Source organism: Dermochelys coriacea, chromosome 2 (genome assembly GCF_009764565.3).
Source record: "Dermochelys coriacea isolate rDerCor1 chromosome 2, rDerCor1.pri.v4, whole genome shotgun sequence".
Classification (NCBI taxonomy): Eukaryota; Metazoa; Chordata; order Testudines; family Dermochelyidae; genus Dermochelys; species Dermochelys coriacea.
This window is the reverse complement of record NC_050069.1, coordinates 235234248-235257690: the sequence shown is the minus strand read 5'-3', so window position 1 is coordinate 235257690 and position 23443 is coordinate 235234248. Positions and strand designations below refer to the sequence as shown.

At 43.3% G+C, this 23443-nt stretch overlaps 1 protein-coding gene across 1 annotated transcript in view; it reads right to left on the bottom strand.

Moving 5' to 3' along the window:
* Positions 1–21332: 21332 nt before the first annotated feature.
* Positions 21333–23443, bottom strand: part of ARMC3 (armadillo repeat containing 3) — a 126415-nt gene continuing 124304 nt past the window's right edge. Inside the window, 1 exon segment of the mRNA XM_043509448.1 lies at positions 21333–22856. Within this exon segment, the coding sequence (XP_043365383.1) occupies positions 22647–22856 (210 nt within the window). The 3' untranslated portion in view covers positions 21333–22646.

Below are 23443 nucleotides of genomic sequence, written 5' to 3'. Positions count from 1 at the left end.
CCCCCCCAGTGCCAACGGGGGTCCTGGGCTGTGTGCTGCCACCCCCCCCCAGCACTAGCAGGGGTCCCAGGCTTCCACCCCCACAGAACCTGTGGTGCTCCTGGGCTGTCCCTCCCCCCCAGATTTAGTCAGGGGTATAATACAAGTCATAGGTCACGGGCTGTTAATTTTTGTTTACTACCATGACCTGTCCATGACTTTTACTAAAAATACCTGTGACTAAAACATGAGCATTCCATTTCTGTAAGTCCTCCATGTGCGGAGCTCGCTTGCAGAATTGGGCCTGTCATATGTAATTGCAATTTTAGTTTGTCCCAGGTGCCTGAGGAAAGGGGCACAAATATACACACTTTGCTGGATGTATCTGACTCTGGCATGGAGCTCCATTGCTCTCACAGAAATCCATGGTATCCATATGCAAGACCTCCATAGGACCTCCATGTCATCTTCAGTAACAAACCTTCCCTCGCCACCCATAGAACTCAGCTCTATTTGGATTCCAGACCCTGGAACAGTGTCAAGATAATGCGATCACCTGATAATTGGCTGTATGATGACAGACAACAATGGTCTGGTATAAAAATGATACATGGCCACATTCACTCATTGAATGCCACTGCTGGAATTGGCTTCAGCCAGCTGTTGAAATCATTTTTATGCATCTTTGTCCTGGGTTTTAGCTGGAATGAGAAGTAAAAGGGCTGAAACATCATGACAAAGGGCCTGGCGGAAACCCCAACAAAGCCTATTCTCACCAGATTACCAATTCTAGCTCTGTAGCATCAGGAGCTTTAGGCAGTTCAGAAACTGACCCACCAAATCTTTTGAGTTTAACTTGTGCAAGAGGTTGGTTTGGCTTAGCCAATGACATCCATTCAAGTGAACGAGGTACTCTGTTTTGTTTTGGTTTTGCTCTGTCTTTATTTAAGAAAAAGATTAGTGAAAAGATAGATGATTAGTGGCTTAATAGCCCTTTTTGCTAATCATAAGCAGCATAAACCAATCTCATCCTAACCACCATTTTAAAAAAAGATATTGGGCCAGATTGTCAGATCTGTGCATTAATGTGAGTAGTGCTTCCCTGCACTGAGATCTGAGGCCAGAGTTTGTCCCATTGTGATAAAACACTACCACACACATTACACAATGTAGGTCAGATGAACAATGCTGACGATAGGTAATGAGCTTCCAAAACGTCTGTGCAACTCCTCTCCCACACTCTATAAGCCTGTTCCTTGTATGCTAAGGTAGTGAAAGGCCTCCTACCACCAAAACACAACCCCTGAACAACGTGTTTGAATGAACAATCCCTCAGCAGCAGTGGTGGAAGCCATAGCTTCCTGTAAGTTATTTTAATGGCTTTATCACCCTGAACTGAGCCATGGCCATCTGTTCCAGCCTCTAATTACAAATGCAGAAAGAGCTAATTCACACTTGCATCATAAATAAGTAAAATATAAATGATTTAGGAGGTGGTATATGTCATGTTTCACACACCAGTCAGAGGAAAATTGCTCTCCCATTGATAGACTGATTTCCCTGATTATAAAGCCTCTCTTTTCTGGCCAGCAGGCATTCCTCAGGAGCAGGGCTCCACATAGTGGACTCTACTGCTTAGGGATGCACAGAGGTTTGAGGGGTCTGAGGCAAAATCTGAACATGAGGCCTCCCGCTCTTACAAAAAAATTACCACTGAGGGAAGGCCGCTGAGTGAGCCTACCCCACACTCACTCCAGAGGGGCAGCTCTTGTCCCATGCTAGTGGGCCTGGCTCCCTGCTCTGGACATTGGGATCTGGTGCATGGGATCACTGTGCCTCTCAGGTTTGGTCCAGATGCACCTGCAGGCCAAATCTGAGTGGCACTGCAGACCCATACTCCAGGTAGCAATGCCACTTGATTTGGGGGCTTTCACAAATAGGAGGCCTGGGGCCAACTGCCCCTTTTGTGCCACCCCAGGCAGTCCTGCCACTGCTACTAACTCTTTGTTTCTATATGTATAAATAGTTAATTGCTAATCACATATACTGCCATATGACTGATGTAATATTTCCTTTCTCTGTACAATGGGTCCAAGAGATGGAGAATGGCATTTTTGTGGAGCATTTCCAGGCAGGCAGGATGAAAATCCTGCTGTTCTCAAACCCTCCAAACCTCTGGGCCTCCTCCCACAATAAAAAAAAAAAACCCATCCCACTAAAACAGGCACATGCATATTGCTGCTGATTTATTATCCGTGTTCAAAGATATCCATTAATGTTACTCTGGTATTTGGTTTGCACTGGTATGTTCTGATTTGGGAGGTGGGTAGAAAGTAGAGAGGGGCATTTATTGCTCAAGCCCACAGTGCCATTTGAAAGGATAATTTTAAATCACTTGGTACTGGCAATACTTGATCAAACAGCAGTTATAATGTTTTAGTAATGATTTCAGCTTGTGATTTGCATTTGATATTTTAATAGCTGTGAGTGCATTAAGATGTATATGAATATTTAATCTAATTGTTTGTCCTTACTATCCATGGGGGATTCCCTTATTAAAAAGCTGATACAGCTAAAGAGGTTAAGCGGCAAGAGTAAAAAGCAACGCTTAAGGGCTTGATTCAGCATTCCCAATTCCTTACAGCTTCAATCCTCTCACCACCAGCACTGGAGACAAGAATCCTGTTCTGGGTCTCCAGTAGTGGCAGATCTTCTGGGTCTGCCCCCTTAGACTGGGCCATGGGGGAGCCCCCATGTTGCTGGAGATTCCCCACCATACTCAAAAAAACCTTTTTTCCTCTCTTGCTCAGCAGTCACACTATGAAGCTCTCGTGTGGACTTGGGCAGGATTTTGCATATTGACTTTAATGGGGGTTTTGCCTGAGTAAGAATTCAGGCATTCTGAATAGGATACTTGGTAAGTTAGATAGTTGGATGGTAACTATTAAAGCTGGGGAAATAACTCCTAATGAATCATTTATTTATTTTATTTCTCTTTTTCTGTTTACAGATTGTCCACAGGCAAATCTGGTTTTTATTGGTTCCTGGAGTAGTGGTTTCAGCTTTCACTATAATTCTTGGTGCTTGGGTTACTCACAAGCAATTTCTTGAGAGTGTCAGCATTCTATATTCAAAATGTCAGCTGTTTTAACTGGGCAGCAAGGTCGCATGGTTTCTGTTCCATGATTGGATGAATGTTACCATTAGACTCAGGTTTTGGGTGCAAATTCTTATGATTACAAATTTGAAATTTGCCTTCCACAAATATTCTCTAATATCCATGTCAAATTTAGACGATTCTGTGAACATTCCTGCCTGTAAAGTTCATACAAACAGAAGAGACGAGTAAATACAACCAAAGAAAATTGATGTAAAGGTTCTAATAAATATTTGTAGATTTTTTTGTTACATTTCCTCAGATCTAGTTACCATTTTGAAAACCAGATGGAGTATAAACACCTCGAAACGTTTGGTTCCCGGATGCCATAAAGGAAGGGCACTTCACCACTCAAACACCATACATTGATAGTGTGTGGTACTTTAAGGGCTTGATTTTCCAAAGCTTACCCTTGCTCATCATGGGCTGTGATTGCAGTCTATGCTGCCGCACAGGGGAATAAGGAGATATGAAGTCCCTTTCTGTGGTCATACAGGACTGACTTGGAGCTTGAGGCTGGGCACAGTGTAGGGAAAAGCAGGGGTTGCATGCCTGATACCCCACAATCAAGTAGGCAGGATGGGGTCAGGGTGGAGTCCAGGAGAAGTGAGGCAAAGACAGAGCCATGGCTCCGAGCACCCCAATACCCTACCCCAGACAAAAGAACTGGCTAATATGATGGGGGGAGTATGCTGCATCTAACACAGCAGACTCCTCACCCTCATCCCAGGTAATCTGGAGCTCCAGAAGCGTGTTTCTGAGTTACAGCTCCTTTCCAGACACAGTCTTGGGGAAGTGCCGGGCTGTGCGTAAACTTTCAATCTAGTTCCATGCAAGCACTCCCTCTAAACACTGTGGGGTTAGTTATGCATGCAGGGACTCCTCATATGAAGGGTTGCAGGGTCAAGTCATATGTGTAGGTTTCACTTTTGAAGCCTTTTCAAAGAAGAGTTTGCATATCAGCATTGGTTTCATAAATGTTTGCTGTATAAAGGAAGGGCAGAAAGTGTTTGCAGGATCAGGGCTTAAAACAGTGGAATGCTATTAGCACAGAATTTATTCTTCAAAGCCATACAATTATTAATAGAACAGCCACTGGAGAGAAAAATGCCAAAATATGTTGCTACGGTCTTCATTTTGGCACATTTGGCACACAGAAAAAAGAGTTGTTATGTCTGGACTGCAAAAAAAGACCCATGGCAACGAGTCTCAGAGCCTAGGTCACCTGACTTAGGCTTCTGCTATGGAACTAAAAATAACAATATAGACATTTGGGCTCAGGTGGGAGCCCAGCTCTGAGCCCCACCCACATCACCAGTTTCAGAGCCCAGGCTCCAGCTCATGTCCAAATATCTACACTGCTATTTTTAGCCCCATAGCACAAGCCCCATGCGCCTGAGTCAAGTGACCTGGGCTCTGAGGCTTGCTGCCATCGGTTGGTTTTTTTTGTTTGTTTGTTTTTTGCAGTGTAGATGTATCCATAGTGTAAAACAAAGGCATGGTCCAGCTTACCCAGTGTTAAGTTACTAACTGTGGCATGTAACCTATCACTTAAATCAGCCTCTGTACCAGATGACTGGTGGATAGCTAATGTGATGCTGATTTTTTAAAAAGACTTCAGAGGCAATCCTGGCAATTACAGGCTGGTAAGCCTAACTTCAGTACCAGGTAAAACAGTTGAAACTATAGTAAAGAACAAAATTATCACACACATAGATGAACAAGATTTGTTGGGGAAGAGAGAACACAGCTTTTGTAAAGGGAAATCATACCTCACCAATCTATTAGAATACTTTAAGGGGAGGTCAACAAACATGTGGACAAGGGTGATTCAGTGAATATAGTGTACTTGGACTTTCAGAAAGCCTTTGACAAGGATCCTTAACAAAGGCTCTTAAGAAAAGTAGGCAATCATGCACTAAGAGGGACAGCCCTCTGATGGATCAGTAAGTGGGTAAAAGATAGGAAACAAAGGTTAGGAATAAATTATCTGTTTTCATAATAGAGAGAGGTAAATAGCAAGATCCCCAAGGATATGTATGGGGACCTGTGCTGTTCAACATATTAATAAATGATCTGGAATAAGGGGTAAACAGTGAGGTGGGAAAGTTTGCAGATGATACAAAACTACTCAAGATAGTTAAGTACAAAGCAGACTGCAAAGAATTACAAAAGTACCTCACAAAATTGGGTGACTAAGCAACAAAATGGCAGACACAATTCAGTGTTGATAAAAGCAAAGTAATGCACATTGGACAACATAATCCCAATTATACATACAAAATGATGGGGTCTAAATTAGCTGTTACCATTCAAGAAAGAGATCTTGGAGTCATTGTGGATAGTTCTTGGAAAACACCTGCTCAATGTGCACCAGCAATCACGGGAAAAAAAAAGCTAAAAGAATATTAGGAACGGTTAGGAAAGGGATAGATAGTAAAACAGCAAATATTATGATGCCACTATATAAATCCATGGTATGTATCCTTGAATACTGTGTGCAGTTCTGGTTGCCCATTTCAAAAACGATATATTAGAATTGGAAAAAGTACAGAGAAGGGCAACAAAAATGATGAGGGGGATGGAACAGCTTCCATAAGAGGAGGGATTAAAAAGACTGGGACTGTTCAGTTTGGAAAAGAGACGGCTGAGAGGAGTTATGATAGAGGTCTACAAAATCATGAATGGTTAATAAGGAAGGGTTATGTATCCCTTTACATAACACATGAACTAGGGGTCACACAATGAAATTAGTAGGCAGCAGGTTTAAAACAAACATAAGGAAGTACTTCTTCACACAGCGTACAGTCAACTTGTGGAATTCATTGCCAGGGGATGTTGTGAAGGCCAAAAATATAACTGGGTTCAAAAATGAATTAGATAAGTTCATGGAGGATAGGTCTATCAATGGCTATTGGCCAAGGTGGTCAGTGACGCATCCCAATGCTCTGGGTGTCCCTAAGCCTCTGACTGCCAGAAGCTGGGACTGGATGACAGGGGATGGATCACTCGATAATTGCCCTGTTCTGTTCATTTCCTCTGAAGTATCTGGTATCAGCTACTGTTGGAAGATTGGCTACTAGAATAGATGGACCATTGGTTTGACTCAGTATGGCCATTCTTATTTTCTTAGGTAAGTTCAATAACATTGTCATACCAGACATCAGAATAGACACAGACAGAGTCTGCTCACAACTTGGGAACAGTAAAAGTTCTAAACTGATAATAAACTGCCCCAGATTTGTGATATATTTTATGTATGTAACAAAAGCAGCAAGCTTCGAGCATTCTCTGAGCAAATCACTGCAATTTTATGACTTTGAAATTTGGCTCTGAAGGGATCAGCTTCACCAACAAAGCAGCTATTACTGGAAATTTATCCTCACAGTATTTCAGCTTTGACTAGGCTGCATTTAGTGTTATTTGTACTTTAGCTGCACACAAGGCTGAGAATTGCTACCTCATATTCAATTTGTGGTCATGTTTGAAGTAGCCACACAACTATTGCCATGTTAATGTATCAAGTTTAGCAGACAGATAATACTTGAAACAAAATCGGGGACAGATCAGCCTCTGGAAAAGGCAACAAAGGCACTAAGGGCCAGATTTTTACAGGTATTTAGGTGCTTAAAGAGGCACATAGATGCTTTGTGGCTCTGTTAGCTGTGAGGAGGCATCAGGACACAGTCAGCTTTGCACATGCCTACTGGTAGTAACTTAAGAGTATGTGTTCACTGCAACAAAAAACCCTTGACAGTGAGTCTCAGATCCCGGGTCAACTGACTTGGGCTCATGCTAGTAGGCTAAAATAGCAGTGTAGGCATTCCCACTCAGCCCAGAGCCTGGGCTCCAAGACTCACCATCCTTGCCAGGTTTCAGGTGACAGCCCAAACAGGAACGTCTACACTGCTAATTTTAGTCCCATAGCACAAGCCCCAGGCTCTGAGATTCGCTGCTGGGTTTCCGCCCCCTTCCCCTCTCCCCCCCCCCACCCCGCAGTGTAGATGTACTCTCAGGGTATGTTTACTCTATGCTAAAACACCCAGAGCTGGCCCATGTCACCTGACTCGGCCTTGCAGGGCTTGGGCTGTGGGGCTATAAAACTGCAGTGTAGACATTCGGGCTCATGCTCAAGCTCTGGGACCCTCCCACCCCTTGTGGTCCAAGGCTTTAGGCTGCAGTCCGAACCTGACTGTCTACACTGCAGTTTTATATCTCTTCAGCTCAAGCCCTGTGAGCCCAAGTCAGCTGACAATGGCCCGCCATGGTGTTTGATTGCAGTGTGGACATACCATTAGGTGCCTAGGAGACTGTAGGTGCCCTCAGGGTTAGGCTATAAATGCATGGTGATTCTGAGAATGTCTCAGGTGCCTAAAGAAGTGTTAAGCACCTAAATCTCTTTGTGGATCCAGCCCAAAGTGCCTTAATCATCTTCATTTCTTAGGCCTGGCAGTAGTGGCACAACACCTAAATACTGTTAGAAATCTGGGCCCTATCTCTCACTTAAATCACTGGGTATCTGCATCTTTAGGCATCTAAATACTTTTGAAAATCTGGCCCAAAGTACTTTTTGTAGAAAAGAGATTTGAATAAAAAAGGAAGCAAAGAAAACCCTGCTGTTACTCTTCTATCTAACATGGCATTATGGTTTTCAAATGCCTTTCAGAAATAGCAGACACTGCTGAACTGAAGGACAAATTGTTTGTTTATTTTACTAATAAACAAACTAACACAATCTGTGACATTTCCTAGAAATAAGCAAAGGCTGGAGAGGTAATTAAGTAACAAGGAAACACTAAGTCTAGTTCAGACTTTTTTTTAATTGTAGCCACAAGCAAATTTTATAATCTTATTTGCCGACCAACAGATTCTAAAACACTCAAATTTCCCAATCAGTTATAATTGTATTCACATTTTGTATTCTTTGAATTTATAAAAATTAAACAAATACTGTTCTGAAAATGAAAATCTTGCTTCTTCCTGTATTCCAAAGAGGATATTGGGGTATATCTGGATGCTGTAGTCTCCCTCCTGAAAAAGAAGAGACCTAAGATCCAGGCATAGGAAGCACAGAGAAGTACTTTGGTGAGCTTGCTGGACACAGACAGAGTCTAGAGCTCACCGAGTCTCTAGCTCACAGACAAGGAATGCAGCTCATGCTGCCCAGAGTCACCACACAGGGTCTGTCTCAATCTGACCCTGGATCTAAGAGTCACAGAAAGGCCTTTCCACCATAAGAATGGCACATAGCATTGACACCCTCCGTCTACACAAAAAAAGCAAAAAGCCCTCCTTCCTCCAAAAAGTAAATGGCAAAATCTAAAAAATCAAAACAAAAAGCCCTGCCCTAAGTGGAATTTGACCCTGGCAAGGGAGAAGTGCCAGCGATTCAATAAAGTCCACTAGCGACTTTGATATTGTTGTTGATTTTACATGGAAGATACATGGATATTATAGTGATAGGCGGCATTATAAAATCTTAAGGCCTAGTCTACACTAGAAAGTGATTGCTGGTATACATATACCAGCACAGCTATACCAGCAAACCCTTCTACTGGAGGCACAGTGTCTACTGGAAAAGTGCTTTTGCTGACATAGCTTATATAAATTCCCGAACAAAATAAGCTATACACCAGCAAAATGACCTTTTTGCCAGTATTACAGCATCTACATTAAGGCTTTTTCCAGCATAGCTAGCTCTGTTTGGGGGGTGTTTTTTTCCATGTTCCTAATGATATAGCTATGCAGGCAAAACTTTTAAGTGTAGATCAGGTGATAGATAGATTAGATTACATAGCATAAACTAGAGGTGGAGAAAGGCTCTGCAATTCTCACTTGCCAAGGTCTGAGAACAGAGCTAGTCTAACAATTTGTTAAACAAGGTTCCAATCCTGCAAGCCAATACTCATTGGGACTCTGCACAAGCCTGGGGCCTGCACTACTGCAGGTATTTGCTAGGCTGGACGCACGGTGCTAATAAGCGATGGTCACATAAACACCACCCTATATCGGAAACCTACTGACGCTATTCCTACCTACATGCCTCTAGCTTTCATCCAGATCACACCACACGATCCATTGTCTACAGCCTAGCTCTACGATATAACCGCATTTGCTGCAACCCCTCAGACAGAGACAAACACCTACAAGATCTCTATCATGCATTCCTACAACTACAATACCCACCTGCTGAAGTGAAGAAACAGATTGACAGAGGCAGAAGAGTACCCAGAAGTCACCTACTATAGGACAGGCCCAACAAAGAAAATAACAGAACGCCACTAGCCATCACCTTCAGCCCCCAACTAAAACCTCTCCAACGCATCATCAAGGATCTACAACCTATCCTGAAGGACGACCCATCACTCTCACAGATCTTGGGAGACAGGCCAGTCTTTGCTTACAGACAGCCCCCCAATCTGAAGCAAATACTCACAGCAACCACACACCACACAACAGAACCACTAACCCAGGAACCTATCCTTGCAACAAAGCCCGTTGCCAACTTTGTCCACATATCTATTCAGGGGACACCATCATAGGGCCTAATCACATCAGCCACACTATCAGAGGCTTGTTCATCTGTGCATATACCAATGTGATATATGCCATCATGTGCCAGCAATGCCCCTCTGCCATGTACATTGGTCAAACTGGACAGTCTCTACATAAAAGAATAAATGGACACAAATCAGAAGTCAAGAATTATAACATTCAAAAACCAGTCGGAGAACACTTCAGTCTCTCCGGTCACATGATTACAGACCTGAGAGTGGCTATCCTTCAACAAAAAAAAATTCAAAAACAGACTCCAACGAGAGACTGCTGAATTGGAATTAATTTGCAAACGGATACAATTAACTTAGGCTTGAATAGAGACTGGGAGTGGATGGGTCATTACATAAAGTAAAACTATTTCCCCATGTTATTTCTCCCCTCACCCCGGCCCCCACTGTTCCTCAGACGTTCTTGTTAACTGCTGGAAATGGCCCACCTTGATTATCACTGCAAAAGGTTTTTCTCCTTCCCCCACTCCTTCCTGCTGGTAATAGCTCATCTTAAGTGATCACTCTTCTTACAGTGTGTATGATAAAACCCATTGTTTCATGTTCTCTGTGTGTGTATATCAATCTCCTCACTGTATTTTCCACCGAATGCATCCGATGAAGTGAGCTGTAGCTCACGGAAGCTTATGCTCAAATAAATTTGTTAGTCTCTAAGGTGCCACAAGTACTCCTTTTCTTTTTTGCGAATACAGACTAACACGGCTGCTACTCTGAAACCTATGAATGAGCTGGAAGAACAATCTGATTACTTAGCACGAAAATAAGCACAGTCCTTTATGAGAGGAGAGATTTCACTGTCCCCCTAAAATTGTCCCCCTAACATCTTGGGCTCTGCTGTGTCCTACAAATAACAGGTATGTCTTTTAGGTTAGAGGCATGTATACTTTATACACCATATCTACTTCTGAAGGGTAAATTCTACCTAGGCAACAACTGATAAGGAAGAATGGATGAAGCAAGAAATATCTCTAACATGACTGATATGTATCAGTGCCATAGGCCAAGATTTGCAAAAGGAAAAGGAGTACTTGTGGCACCTTAGAGACTAACAAATGTACTTGAGCATAAGCTTTCGTGAGCTACAGCTCACTTCGTTGGATGCATTCAGTGGAAAATACAGTGCGGAGATTTATATACATAGAGAACGTGAAACAATGGGTGTTACCATACACACTGTAACCAGAGTGATCACTTAAGGTGAGCTATTACCAGCAGGAGAGCAGTGGGGGAGCGGCGGGGGGAACCTTTCACAGTGATAATCAAGGTGGGCCATTTCCAGCAGCTGACAAGAACGTCTGAGGAACAGTGGGGGGTGGGAGGTGGGAATAAACATGGGGAAATAGTTTATAGGCCAAGGTTTGTTTACTACAGAAGCTATGAGACACTGTACAGTAATCTGGTTATGGAGCTGTTCGTTGTTCATGGTGTTTTTTTAAAGGTGATCTGTAAGAGAATTTTTTTAAGTGGTCCTTTGTTAGTGCTAATTGCTGAGAGCCCAAATAAATTGGCTTAGAAGCATTTCATCAATTATTTGCTTTTAAATCAGTTAGCTGGGATGGTAGTGGTATTTTTATAGGTGTTCAAAGAACAGCTGTGGATTCCTGGATCTTCTCAGACATCCTACTTGCACTGTTACATTGCCAGAGATTAGGTTTCTCTTTATCCAGATACCCAAGCAATGGAGATGGGCCAGGATCAAACCCCACATCTGAACACCCCAGAACCTGTTGGAAGTTTGGATCCCAATCTGATTGTGGGCTTGGATCCCTCTTTGTCCAGCCAACACATAATGGTAACATCTCATTCACCATAGACTGCCCTGGATTCTGCCATAGGGTTATGTATGTTCCCCACTCCAAATTCTGCACTTACGGAAGGGTTTCTTTTTCAGTATTCTTATATTTTGGAGATGTGCATACCTGACCCACTTAGCTGATTGCAGGTTCCAGCACTGAGTAGTGTGGTTTTAATGTTACCAACAAAACCCATGGGACATCTGCTCACAGAAGTAAAAAAGTCCATAACCAAGGGGAACCTTTACAGATTTGCAAATATAGCAATAATAAAGTAAAAGCAAACATTGTCATTAAAGCCTAAAACTCATATTTGGGGTTATGCTCAGCTACAGTTATTAAAGTTGACTTGTCATATTTTTAAAAAATCCTCTGCTGCTTATGTTTAATAAAGGTGAAGGTGAAATAAAGAAGCCCAACATATTTGGGCAATGAAGAAAGTATAGCAAAGAGGGGGTAGAGTGCAGAAGGGCAATGGTAGAGAGGGAGCACATTGTTTTAATTAACCCATGTCTAAACACAACAGCATCTAGTGTAGATAAAAAGAAAAGGAGTACTTGTGGCACCTTAGAGACTTAGTCTCTAAGGTGCCACAAGTACTCCTTTTCTTTTTGCGAATACAGACTAACACGGCTGCTACTCTGAAAAGTGTAGATAAAGACATTTAAAAACAAGTTAACTGGTCATGGCAAAATATGTTTGCTGATTAGGATTAATCCTAAAGTCCTTAGGGCAAACCATGGCTAGCTGATGTGTTTAAATGTTTGTGTCTACACTGCACTACATGTCTTTGTCCACATTAAGTGCTAATTGGTGCTTCAAATGTGTATGTTAGAAATCTGTTATTTAAACCCACAGTAGAAGCCTTTACCTTTTCCCAGAGTGGAGAAACTCCTAGAGACACAGCCTCAAAACGTGAGCCTCAAAAAAATGATTTGGCCTTGTCTATGCTTTTTACTGGCAAAGACATACTGGTGAGTACTGCCTTGTGTCCACACACATATTGTTTTATTTTGATACATTTCTTCTCTTCAATCAGTATGTGTGTGGACACAAGGCAGTACACTTTAGGATTAACTACAGCTCAGACACAGTTAAATCAGTTTACTAACAATGTGGACGTGTTCTTCTTCCAGCTGAACTAAACCAGTTCAGCTGGTCCTCCCACTCCTATCCCACACTACATCTATTACTTCAGACGTGACTGACCTTTTACCTTTCTGCACTTCACTGTTCGAGGGTCATCTGGACCAGAAGCATCCCGTTCTCTTCCAATCTCAACCATACAGTCATCCTAGTAATCTCAGTTATAGACAAGATTGCAGCAGTCTCCTGGAATTCCTCCATGCTGACACTGCAGCAGAAGGCAGTTTGCAAATGGCATGGGCAAAAGGACATAAAATGAATTCAGGGATTCTGTGGGGAGATCCCTACTCCCACAATTCCTCCAGGCTCTAGGTGGTATCCAACAATCAGCCATGAAATTTGCCCAGAACGCCATGAGCCTAGAAGCAGCACTAGGCACTCTGGGATACATAGCCACAGTGCAACTTGCTTCAGTTGATACAGCACTGGGCTGTGTGGACACAACATGGCTTCAACTGGGAAGCAGTTTAAACCGATGCAACCATAGCAGTGTGAACACACAACGCTGGTGCAGTGCTCTCAGTTTAATAACTATATTAGTGCAACTTTTGCAAGTAACCAAGATGTGGGATTGCTATGTATTTATCTATGGATACTGATGTATAATAATTTTATGAATATTATGTGTGACCAGGAGGTAAATCTGATCTAAATTAATGGGGGGTTGTGGGAAAAACAAACAGAAAAGCAACACAATAGATCGAGATAAGGACACTCCAGCACACAGTTGAAAGGCAATGGGACAAACTGTTAGCTTCAAGGATCCTGTCTCCAAGAAACATACAAGCTTGGGTTTGCCAAAGCTAAGAGCCTGGAGATCAAAAGTACATTAAAGAGTTAAAAAGAGCTTCTCAGAGAGAGCATGGGGCTCACCTGTGACAAGCTCTCTAGGGAGAGAGACTGACAGAGAGAGTAAGAGACTCTGCTAGGGGAGACTAAATAAATTGGGCCTTCACAGATCTAGGGAATGGTAAACGTTAGGGAAAAGCTACATATGTGTACAGTCTGTTTTATTGTTTTTAAAATATGTTCTCTCTGTAATGCTTTTGTTCTAAATAAATAATACATTGCTTTAAGGAAGCTATTGGGTCACTTATTACCATGGTCATTGCCTAGAATTGTGGGGGCTGCACCTAAGTCAGACCTGCTTAAGTAATCACAGGTGATCACAGGGGACTGCAGCCCAGGGCTTGGTCTGAGAGCGGGAGAATCACATGATTCCACCCAGAAAGAGAAAGGACAGACTGAGATCTGAGGCCTAGAAAAGGGTGCACATCAAAAGACCAGGAGGGGCTAAAAGTGCAGGTCACCTGGTAACAGTTTCGCCATCTGTACAATGGGGATGATGATACTGACCTCCTTTGTAAAGTACTTCGCGATCTAAAGATGAAAAAGCGTTACATAAAAGTACGTCATTATTATATTAATAATAATAATTAATAATTAGTAGTAGTAGTAGTATTACACAAGACCCTGGAGACAACATGCAACAAAAGAGCAAAATAAACAATAGGAGGGATAGGGAGTTGGTGGACAAGTTAGGCAGTAAGATTATCTAGTGACATAGTCAAGCTACGTGCAAAACTTAATGGTTATCACTTTTATTTTTTAAATCCTTCCTTGAAAGTTGTTGTCTTGGAACAGTGGTTTTCAGCACCCTGTCCTTTTTCCATTCCCTCTGATGTTTTGGTTTGCTCAGGTTTGTCATATTGCTTGTGTCAGTGACACTTACTTCATGCTGCATTAGGTGAAATGCATGGGGGAGCTGCGTGGCATTTCATGCCAAGATATCCCAGGACCTGACACTGAGGGATTAAAAATGATGTTTTTTTAAAATGAAAAATATTGAATCTTTTTACTAGTTCAATCAAGTTGAAAAAAAACATTACATCAGGTCTCACTGCCCACATTTTCAGGGGAAATTCTAATGGGTACATATACTATGTCTGAGACTGCCTTTTTGCCACTACCCATGGCTAGAAACCAGTGACATTTCACCTTCAGCAGCGCCTGTCACTTTGGTCTGGTTCCTTACTCTTTTGTGACAGCTGTTACTGAATGTGAAATGCCTATTACCTGTTTCTAATCCATTGCTTGCAGGGCCTTATGTCGTCTCCAGTGCTGCAGCTGTGGAATTTGCCACAGAATCCCGCTTCTTGCTGCACAACTGTGCTCCAGTATCAAAGCTTTCAATAAAGAAACTGTTTCCAGTCCTCATGATCATGAAGATACCCTTGAAATCATAAACCAAGTAAAAGGAGTGCAGTGTTGTTTTCACAAACTGCAGACTGCCTGAAAAATAGCTCTGAAGCTGTGAACTGACCTCCTACCTCCCTGTGGTGCAGAATTTGTGGGGAGGGATAGCTCAGTGGTTTGAGCGTTGGCTTGCTAAACCCAGGGTTGTGAGCTCAATCCTTCAGGGGGCCATTTAGGGATCTGGAGCAAAAATTGGGGATTGGTCCAGCTTTGAGCAGGGTGTTGGACTAGATGAGGTCCTGTCCAACCCTGATATTCTATGATTGAACTGCCCATTAACTTCCAAGGGCTGTTAAGGATGAAAGGTGACCATTTTAAATGTCAGCTCTGTTTATTATTACCAGCTCTATTTCTCTGCTGAACATTTTATCAGAAACATTCAGCCAATGTTTTACCCCCACTATCCCCAAACTGCCTCCCACAGGTGTCAAAATCTCCAACTGTCCCCTACCCAGCTGCCAGACTTCACGACCCTGCTAGAAACTTCTACAATGCAGATAGCATGGTCATTAAAGAAAAATCAGTGGCATATTTAAAAATATGTCTCAACGTAAGATAACTTGTACTGATAGCAAAAGAAATAACACAGGACCTACTGTATTGACTGTGAATATTCATATTTAAATAAAATCCTTCCTTCTTTACATTTAAATGAGACTGCCACCAAATTTCCACTCCACTGCAGCAAAATGCTGCAGAATGTAGGAATTTGTCATAGATTCAAGAACCTGCTTGCAACAGACTTCATCATGAGACCTAGCCCTTAGCTGGTGAGAAAAGACATTTAGGGTCTGCGCACTGGGAGAACACACACACCCCTTGTCTACTTGAGAGAATTGTAAAAGAGACCATCGGAACAGCCTTTACATTCTGCCTTCTTTCTCAGAGGTCTTGGCTCCACTAGAAACTATTATCATGTCTGAACACAGTTGAGAAGAGTCAAGTTAGCAGATATAATGCTGAATGTGATTTGTCCTGATCTATGCTGTCCAGTCAGGATGGTGTCAGCCAACTCAATTCATTGCAATGGTGTCAAACACAGTAACATGTTCTATAGAGCAGTGCTTCTCAAACTGGGTCGCAACCCCATTTTAATGGGGTCTCCAGGGCTGGCTTAGACTCGCTGGGGCCCAGGGCTGAAGCCCAAGCCCTACTGCCTGTGGCCAAAACTGAAGCCTGAGGCCTTCAGCCCTGGGTGGCAGGGCTCAGGTTACAGCCCCCCCTGCATGGAGCTGAAGCCCTTTGCCCCTCCCCCCATGCAGCAGGACTTGGGCGGGCTCAGGCTTCTGTTCCCCCTCCTGGGAATAATTTTAACAGAATAATTTTTGTTATCAGAAGGGGGTCGCGGTGCAATGAAGTTTGAGAACGCCTGTTCTAGAGAGACAAGCCCTTATTCAGAAATGTACCAACAGTGAGTATGAATGAACAGGGACTTTGAGAGATCAAAGATCCTCTATGGGGACCATTTATCCCCCCTAATTTTTTGCTTTTATTTGTCAAGGTAAAGATTTATTTACCCATCGTAGAAAGTTCATATCCAGCACTACTGGAAGTACCCATCTAAGGCATGGGTATGCTGAGATGGGCAAGTTAAGTAACACTGAGGTTATACCAGTAGGTCAAATCAGGACCTAAGGGGCAATCCTAGAGAAAATTAATGGTCCAATAACACATGGTACAACTTGAAAGACTTTCAAGTCTGAGAGAGTTCATATGTCACCATTCAAACACCACACACTCCTTACTCAGGCAGGGCATAATCTTCCTGCAGAAAAATCTGTGATAGGAGGGATCGAAGTATGCTGGGAAATCCATTCGGTTCATCTCCCTAAGTTTCCTCCTTATTCACCCCACAAGACGAGGGAGTTCTAGGCACACAGCTTGTAGATGCCACAGAGCCCAAAGGGAGAAACTACAATTTTTGTTGGTTATAGGCAATTGTGCATAAAACAAACCCTTTGCAGTGCTTCCTGATCATCTCCCCCTCCCCCCCCCCCTCCAACTAGGAGCACAGCTACTGTGTGAGACATGCATCCCTTGGTTCTCTTCCCTTGCAGCTGCTCCCTAACCTCCATCCAAAGGGTGTAGAAAGTGGAAGAGAGGGAGCTGATAATGTCTGGAGTATTTGTATTGTAACCCTTCTGCCCGTCAGAGCTAGCAGCAACAAGGGCCAGGTTCAGTATCTAGGGGTTTCATTCCAATAACACAATGCAAAAACGGCTTGAACCCCCACCCAGTGACCTAGGACAACTATATACCACCCCCGCTGAGCGCCTCTAAGAGGCAATACTTCCTCTCTTGCAAGCACAGAGTCTGAGTGTAGTAAAAGCCTTTTAATAACAGAGAGAAACAATGTGGCATTATGTTGGGGAAACACCACCAAAAGGATTCATACCACAACCCATGAGCAAAACCCATCCCAAGCAAATTGGGCCATGTCCTTTCCCTTTGGTTCTTGAGTCTAGCAACCCAAAAGTCACACAAAGTCCCAAAAATCCAACAACCCAAAAGTCTCTGTCCCTGGTCAGTGCAGCCCCAGAGTTCGAAAGTTTATCTGCAGTGTTTTACCTCCCAACCTGGGTGGAAATGGGAGGGTTAAGGGGCACCTTACGTGGTCCAAAGCCAATTACCCCAGCTTTCAACGGGGCTCCGCTCTGGTCTACCTGCCGTCCCACAAGTTGCTCTGCTCTACCAGCCCCCATGCATGAGCTGCTCCAGCAAACTGCTCTGCAATATATCTTCAGGCTCCCCCACTACTTAATACAGCACTCAGTGATTTCAGCTCTTTTGTGAGTTCAGCTTGTAGTAGGGGAGCCTCAGTGATAGTGCACCATTAGCTCACAGTGAATTCAGCTCAGCAGCCTGTAACTAAACTCTTAATAGACTCAAAATTAGCTCTGACATTCCACAGTGGAGGAAGAAGGAGGTGCAATTAGCATGTAAGGCTCTCACCAAGGGTCCATACCACCATATAGTAATACCTGTCCCCAACCTCTCTCCATTCACTGTGTTTTAGAACCCATGTTCCTTGCCTAGCAAGTGCTATTTAGTTGATGGCGAGTCCCTCCATCATAACAAAAGGCCAAATACAGTTCCACGGTCCTTGATTCACATAATCAGGATAATAACAATTTATTCTTCCTTCCCCAATAACAGAGAAACTGGGGATCCCACAGCAGCCAATGTGACCATTTGGGCAGCTATGGGCTCATGCTAGGCGGGATGCGTGAGCCTATGCAAATGAGATCAGCCCCTGAAGTTCTTTTCCACAACTTGCCACAACTCACCACCAGATGTCAGGGTGGAGCTCATCCTGACTCAGCTTACATCATCAATAAAAACAGCAAGAAGAGACGAAATCCTGGAAGTGTCAAGAGCTAGAGTCACAAATCAGAAAAATAAAAATGGTGCAAGTGTGTTTGTATGGTACATGGAATGCCCGCTGTAATGACTGAGTGGAGAACTGTGATCAGATGAATTCACTCATGTTCAAACATATGCTACTGTCTGAGAGAGATTCAGAAAGATCTCTTGGGGGTAGAGGGAACAGGGACTAGAGCAATAAAAGGAAAAGAACAAAACATTAACTGGAATATCTTAAGCCTGAGACTTCTTTAGGTGTATCGATAACCAGCAATATAAAGATATGCAACTGAATACACAACCTGGGAGAGTGCCATATTGTCACACTTCAGTCATTGCCATAGTATGTTATTACTCGTGTGATTAGAGCAGGGGTGGGCAAACTATGGCCCATAGGCTGGATCCGGCCCCTCAGGGCTTTGGATCTGGCCCGCGGGATTGCCCCCCATGGTGCCACAGACCCCGCACCGCTCTCAGAAGCGGCTGGCACTACGTCCCTGGGGCCCCAGGTGGGCAGAGGGCTCTGTGTATTGTCCTTGCCTCCAGGCACTGCCCCTGCCCCCAGCTCCCATTGGCCGGGAATGGGGAACCGTGGCCAATGGGAGCTTTGGGGGAGGTACCTGGAGGTGTGGCAAGGGCAGCGCGTGGAGCCCTGTGGCCCCGCCGCCCCCAGGGGCCACGCAGGGACGTGCTGCCAGCTGCTTCCCAGAGCAGCGCGGAGTGGGGCCAGGGCAGGCAGGCAGGGAGCCTGCCCTGGCTCCAATGCATGCCGCTGCCACCCCGGAGCCTGAACCCCTCCTGCACCCCGCCTCCTGACTCCCTGCCTGAACCTTGCACCTCTCCTGCACCCCAACTTCCTGCCCTGAGCTCCCTGCTGAACCCTGCACCTCTCCTGCACCTCAACCCCCTTCCCTGAGCCCCCTTATACACCCTGCACCCCTTCCCTGCCCCAATCCCTTGCCCTGAGCCCGTTCCTGCACACCACACACCCTCCCACACCCCACACTCCCTCCTGCACCCTAAACCCCTGCCCCGGCCCTGCATACAATTTCCCTACCCAGATGTGGCCCTCGGCCCAAAAAGTTTGCCCACCCCTGAATTAGAGACTACTTGAAAAGTGTTAACTCTATCATTTGTATAGCAGCTGTTCCCTGGTGTCACAAAGATAAAACACACATCAGTTATCCTGAATGTTTCTCCAGATCTGGGTGAAAGATATCAGTGGGCCCATGTGGGCCTGTTTGCACTGCTGCTGGGAGTAAATTGTACATTCTCTGCACCTGCTCTAGGGAAAAAACAGAGGATTCAATTGCCATATTATCTTTCAAAAGACATCACATTCATCACCAAAAGCCAGCCTACCCAAAGTGCAAATGTTCCGCATCCAGTGATGAGCAGCTACCAAGACTGCATTTCCCATGCCAATGCATTATTACAATGTTAACTAATCCAGAGTTGGCTCTAAGACACAATCCCAAAGCTGAAAAACCTTGAACTACCCACAGAGAACACCATTGACTTTAATGGGCCTTTCCACCAGCATAAGAACTTGTGAGCATCGAGCAACATTTCACAATTTATAGACAAACAGCACCACTGCAACCCATACGCACATGTGCAGCCATGGACTTCGGTGTACTACTCTGACTACTCGAATCAGTTAGAGTTGTGGAATCACATCCCAGCTCCTATCAGTACAGTCTAATTTCTCACCATATGTGGCTGTCTTCCATATTAAACATATATTTTCCACATCTAAATCTAAAACAAAAAATTCCTTACAGTAAAAATGAATAGAAGATTTGTGTGTGTGACTTTGTGTTGTGTCCCAGAATGACACTTCTTTCTCATGGTCCCAATCCCGATTTATTTCCAATTTGCTACAAACAAAGTAAAATGTTTATTCGGATGAAAATCAGGGCTGGAGATAGATTTTTGTTAATTACTTGAGTTGTTAAAATCATCCTTCTCAACAGAAATTTTTCAAGAGGCCAAAACAGGCCCTTTAATTTAGGAAAGGAGGTTAATATCTCCTATTAAATTTACTGACATTTTGATTGGCCAGGATACTTGTTGACTTGCAAATGTTTGACTGGTGTCACAGAGGGATATGACTCTAGCAAAAGCTTTGTCTTCTATTTCAATAGTGGTACAGCCATTAGCCATGGCTAAGGATAAGATTTTGTCATGCACATTTTTAGTAAAAGTTAGTGACAAATCACAAGCAATAAAGAAAAATTAATGGAAGCCTGTGGCTTGTCCCTGAATTTTACTAAAGATATCCGTGACAAAATGGAGAGCCCAGCTGTGCGGTCCCCCCACACCGCCTGCAGAGGTTGGGCAGCTGCAGGGGCCACTCCGAGCTCTGGGGACCCCACCACCTGTGGGGACTTAGACCTCCAGGGTACCCCAGCTTGGAGCTCCCAGCGCCCCTGTCCCCTGCAGTGGATGGGAGCTGTGGGGGCCCCAGCCACCCGTGGTGGCTTGGAGATCCAAGGGTCCCCCACTGCCCGTGTCCGCTGGGAGCTGTGGGGGGCCACTGGTGCCCGTGGTGGCCAGGAGCTGAAGTCCTACTGCCCGCGGTAGCTGGGAACTCCAGGGGCCCCCTGGCACGCACAGCCATGGGGAGCTGTGGGGTCCCCCTTCTGCAGCAGGGGGATCCTGCAGCTCCCAACCAACAGGGCTAAATGCACAGAGGTCACTGGAAGACGTGTATTCCATGACTTCCATGAAAAAATCATAGCCTTAGCCATGGACTCTTCTTCACTCTGCACAAGCTGAAGAAGGAGTTCTATAGCTTATGTGTCTCTGACACCCCCAAGATACTAGGTACTGTGGACTACTCTCCGCCTTCTGAATTTTGGATTATTTTTTCCATTCATATCTCATTTCTATTCCACATACTATCTATGGACTCTATATATGAAGGCTACATCACTGAACCTGCATTTGTGAATCGCATGGATTCCAGCAGCCAAGGTAGTCAATGACTGACTGGCTTGACGACTTAGCTGGAAGAATGCCTGCATAGTCAAGAGAAAGCAATGTTTTATTTTTTCAAATACCCAGAGAGTTATATTTAGTTAAACACTGTAAAGGAAAAGCTCAATGTAAAGTTCACCTTGAATGCTTCTATGGAACTTCATGTATCCTGTTGATGTTGAGTCAACTTCGAACTTGCACGTGATTTGTTGTCAATTTTTGCTAGCCAGGGGCATTTCTTCCTGGTGATTTATAGTTTTCAAGCAACAGAATTCAGTTCATATAAAACTAAACGCATGACAGAAAATCTACCTCCAAAACAACTGCACACAAATGACATTTTTGACAGAAATCTTGTCAAAGTCTGCAGTGTACAAAGTTTTTTGTTTTGCTGAGGGTTTACTTGTCAAATAGTGTCTACTTGTCAAATATGTTTGCTACGTGTCTAGAAAAGTATTTTTCATTTTTTACTTCAAATGACTTGCATTTTGTTTCTGTTTACAACCAAAGAAGAGAAAATGTTACCAAACAGCCCACCAGAAAATCACACCACATGTCTGTAGAGTTGGGGCAGAGGGTGCGGGAGGAATGGTAGTGTCCTGTTTCATCAGCAGTCATGAATACAAATACAACCTCTCATCATATCTCTCCACAGCATGCATTCACCATGCTGATGACCCTGGTTATTGATGGAAGTACTTTGTTGACAATCAGCCAAGCTTCCCACAGGCATAATTAAACCACCCCCAACGAGTGGCAGTAGCTATGTCGGCAGGAGATGCACTCCCGCTGACATAGCTTTTGTCAGTAAAACTTATGTCGGCAAATTTTTGCCGACAAAACCGCTGGTGTAGACAAAAACTAAGACAATTCCTAGTATTCTGCTTATTTTAACAAAAAATATATTATAAATTGGTTTAACCATGTCTAATTATTTCATTAGCTTTGTATTCTCCTGACCTTGTGTACTCCCATTAACATCAATGGAAGATGAGAGAGCCAAAGGAAAAGTCCTTAAATACTTTAAACACATTTACTGGGAGAAATGATAATGCACAGTCAAGTATTATGCCCACCAACACTGACAGTCTGGATTTCTACTTTTTATTCTATAATACAGCATCAAATAAAATAAATAAAATGTCTAAGATGTCAAATTCGGATATCTAAAATGAGATGTTTAAATTCACATTCTGGATCACAAACAAGGATTTAGAGTAGACACCTAAAATGGATATTTAGATACTGAAGTGCCTCTTTAGACAATTTAATATGGGAATAGGTGCTTTAATTTCAGCATCAAAGTTTGAAAGTTTGGCCCACAAATCTTTATGTTTCATACAAATTTATTAATGAAATCTTTTTAAAAGATATTTTCTTTTTGAAAGAGATCTGACATTAGAATTAAATATGTTGGTAGTGATCTGCCTCTGCACTTCCTTGCTTCATTAAGCAGCCTGGCTGGTACATTAGATCTAAAATATACACTTGAGGAGGAAGCAAAAGCCCAGTTATTCCTTGAGGAGAATCGTCAACTAATTTAACTTCATTCCAAGCTCTGCCGTATTCTCCACGAACCAAACTACAGCCAATGCCAATTCTGTCTGCTATAACCTATGAAAGAAAACAAAAAGGAGTTAATGAAAGTCATCACTAGTTTCTGAAAGGTATCACTATACGTTTAGTTTGTGAAATGCACCATTGGGCCATGGAAATGCTTAACCAAGAGAACAGCTGAAAGGTGCAGAGCCTTCCTAAAGGAGACTTGGTAATGGAGATTTTTCTGGATTCCCTGAAGAGTTCTGCAAACAGTAAGTTTTCACTGTAGGTCCTGGAGGGAAATTGCATTTTTAAAATGTGATTTCCACCATATTTTAGCAGAGGAGCAGTGATATACAGTTATTATAATTCTTTTCAAGAACTGACTCATTTTGTGTTATAAGTCACTCCTCCAGGTGTCAAATTGAACAGGGCACATGTCGTTCCAAGACAGAGTCTTTTCAACAAATTTAGAAAATACTGGAGGAGTTGTTTTTGATTTACAACACCCTAAGATAATCTACCAATACAAATAAAGATATACATGTTTGCTCTGCATATGTATACAACATGGAACATATGATGATGTTTGATACAAAGATTTAACCGGCCAGTGTATGATACAAACCATTGCAATGTGTGACAGATGACTGGAATGTGGA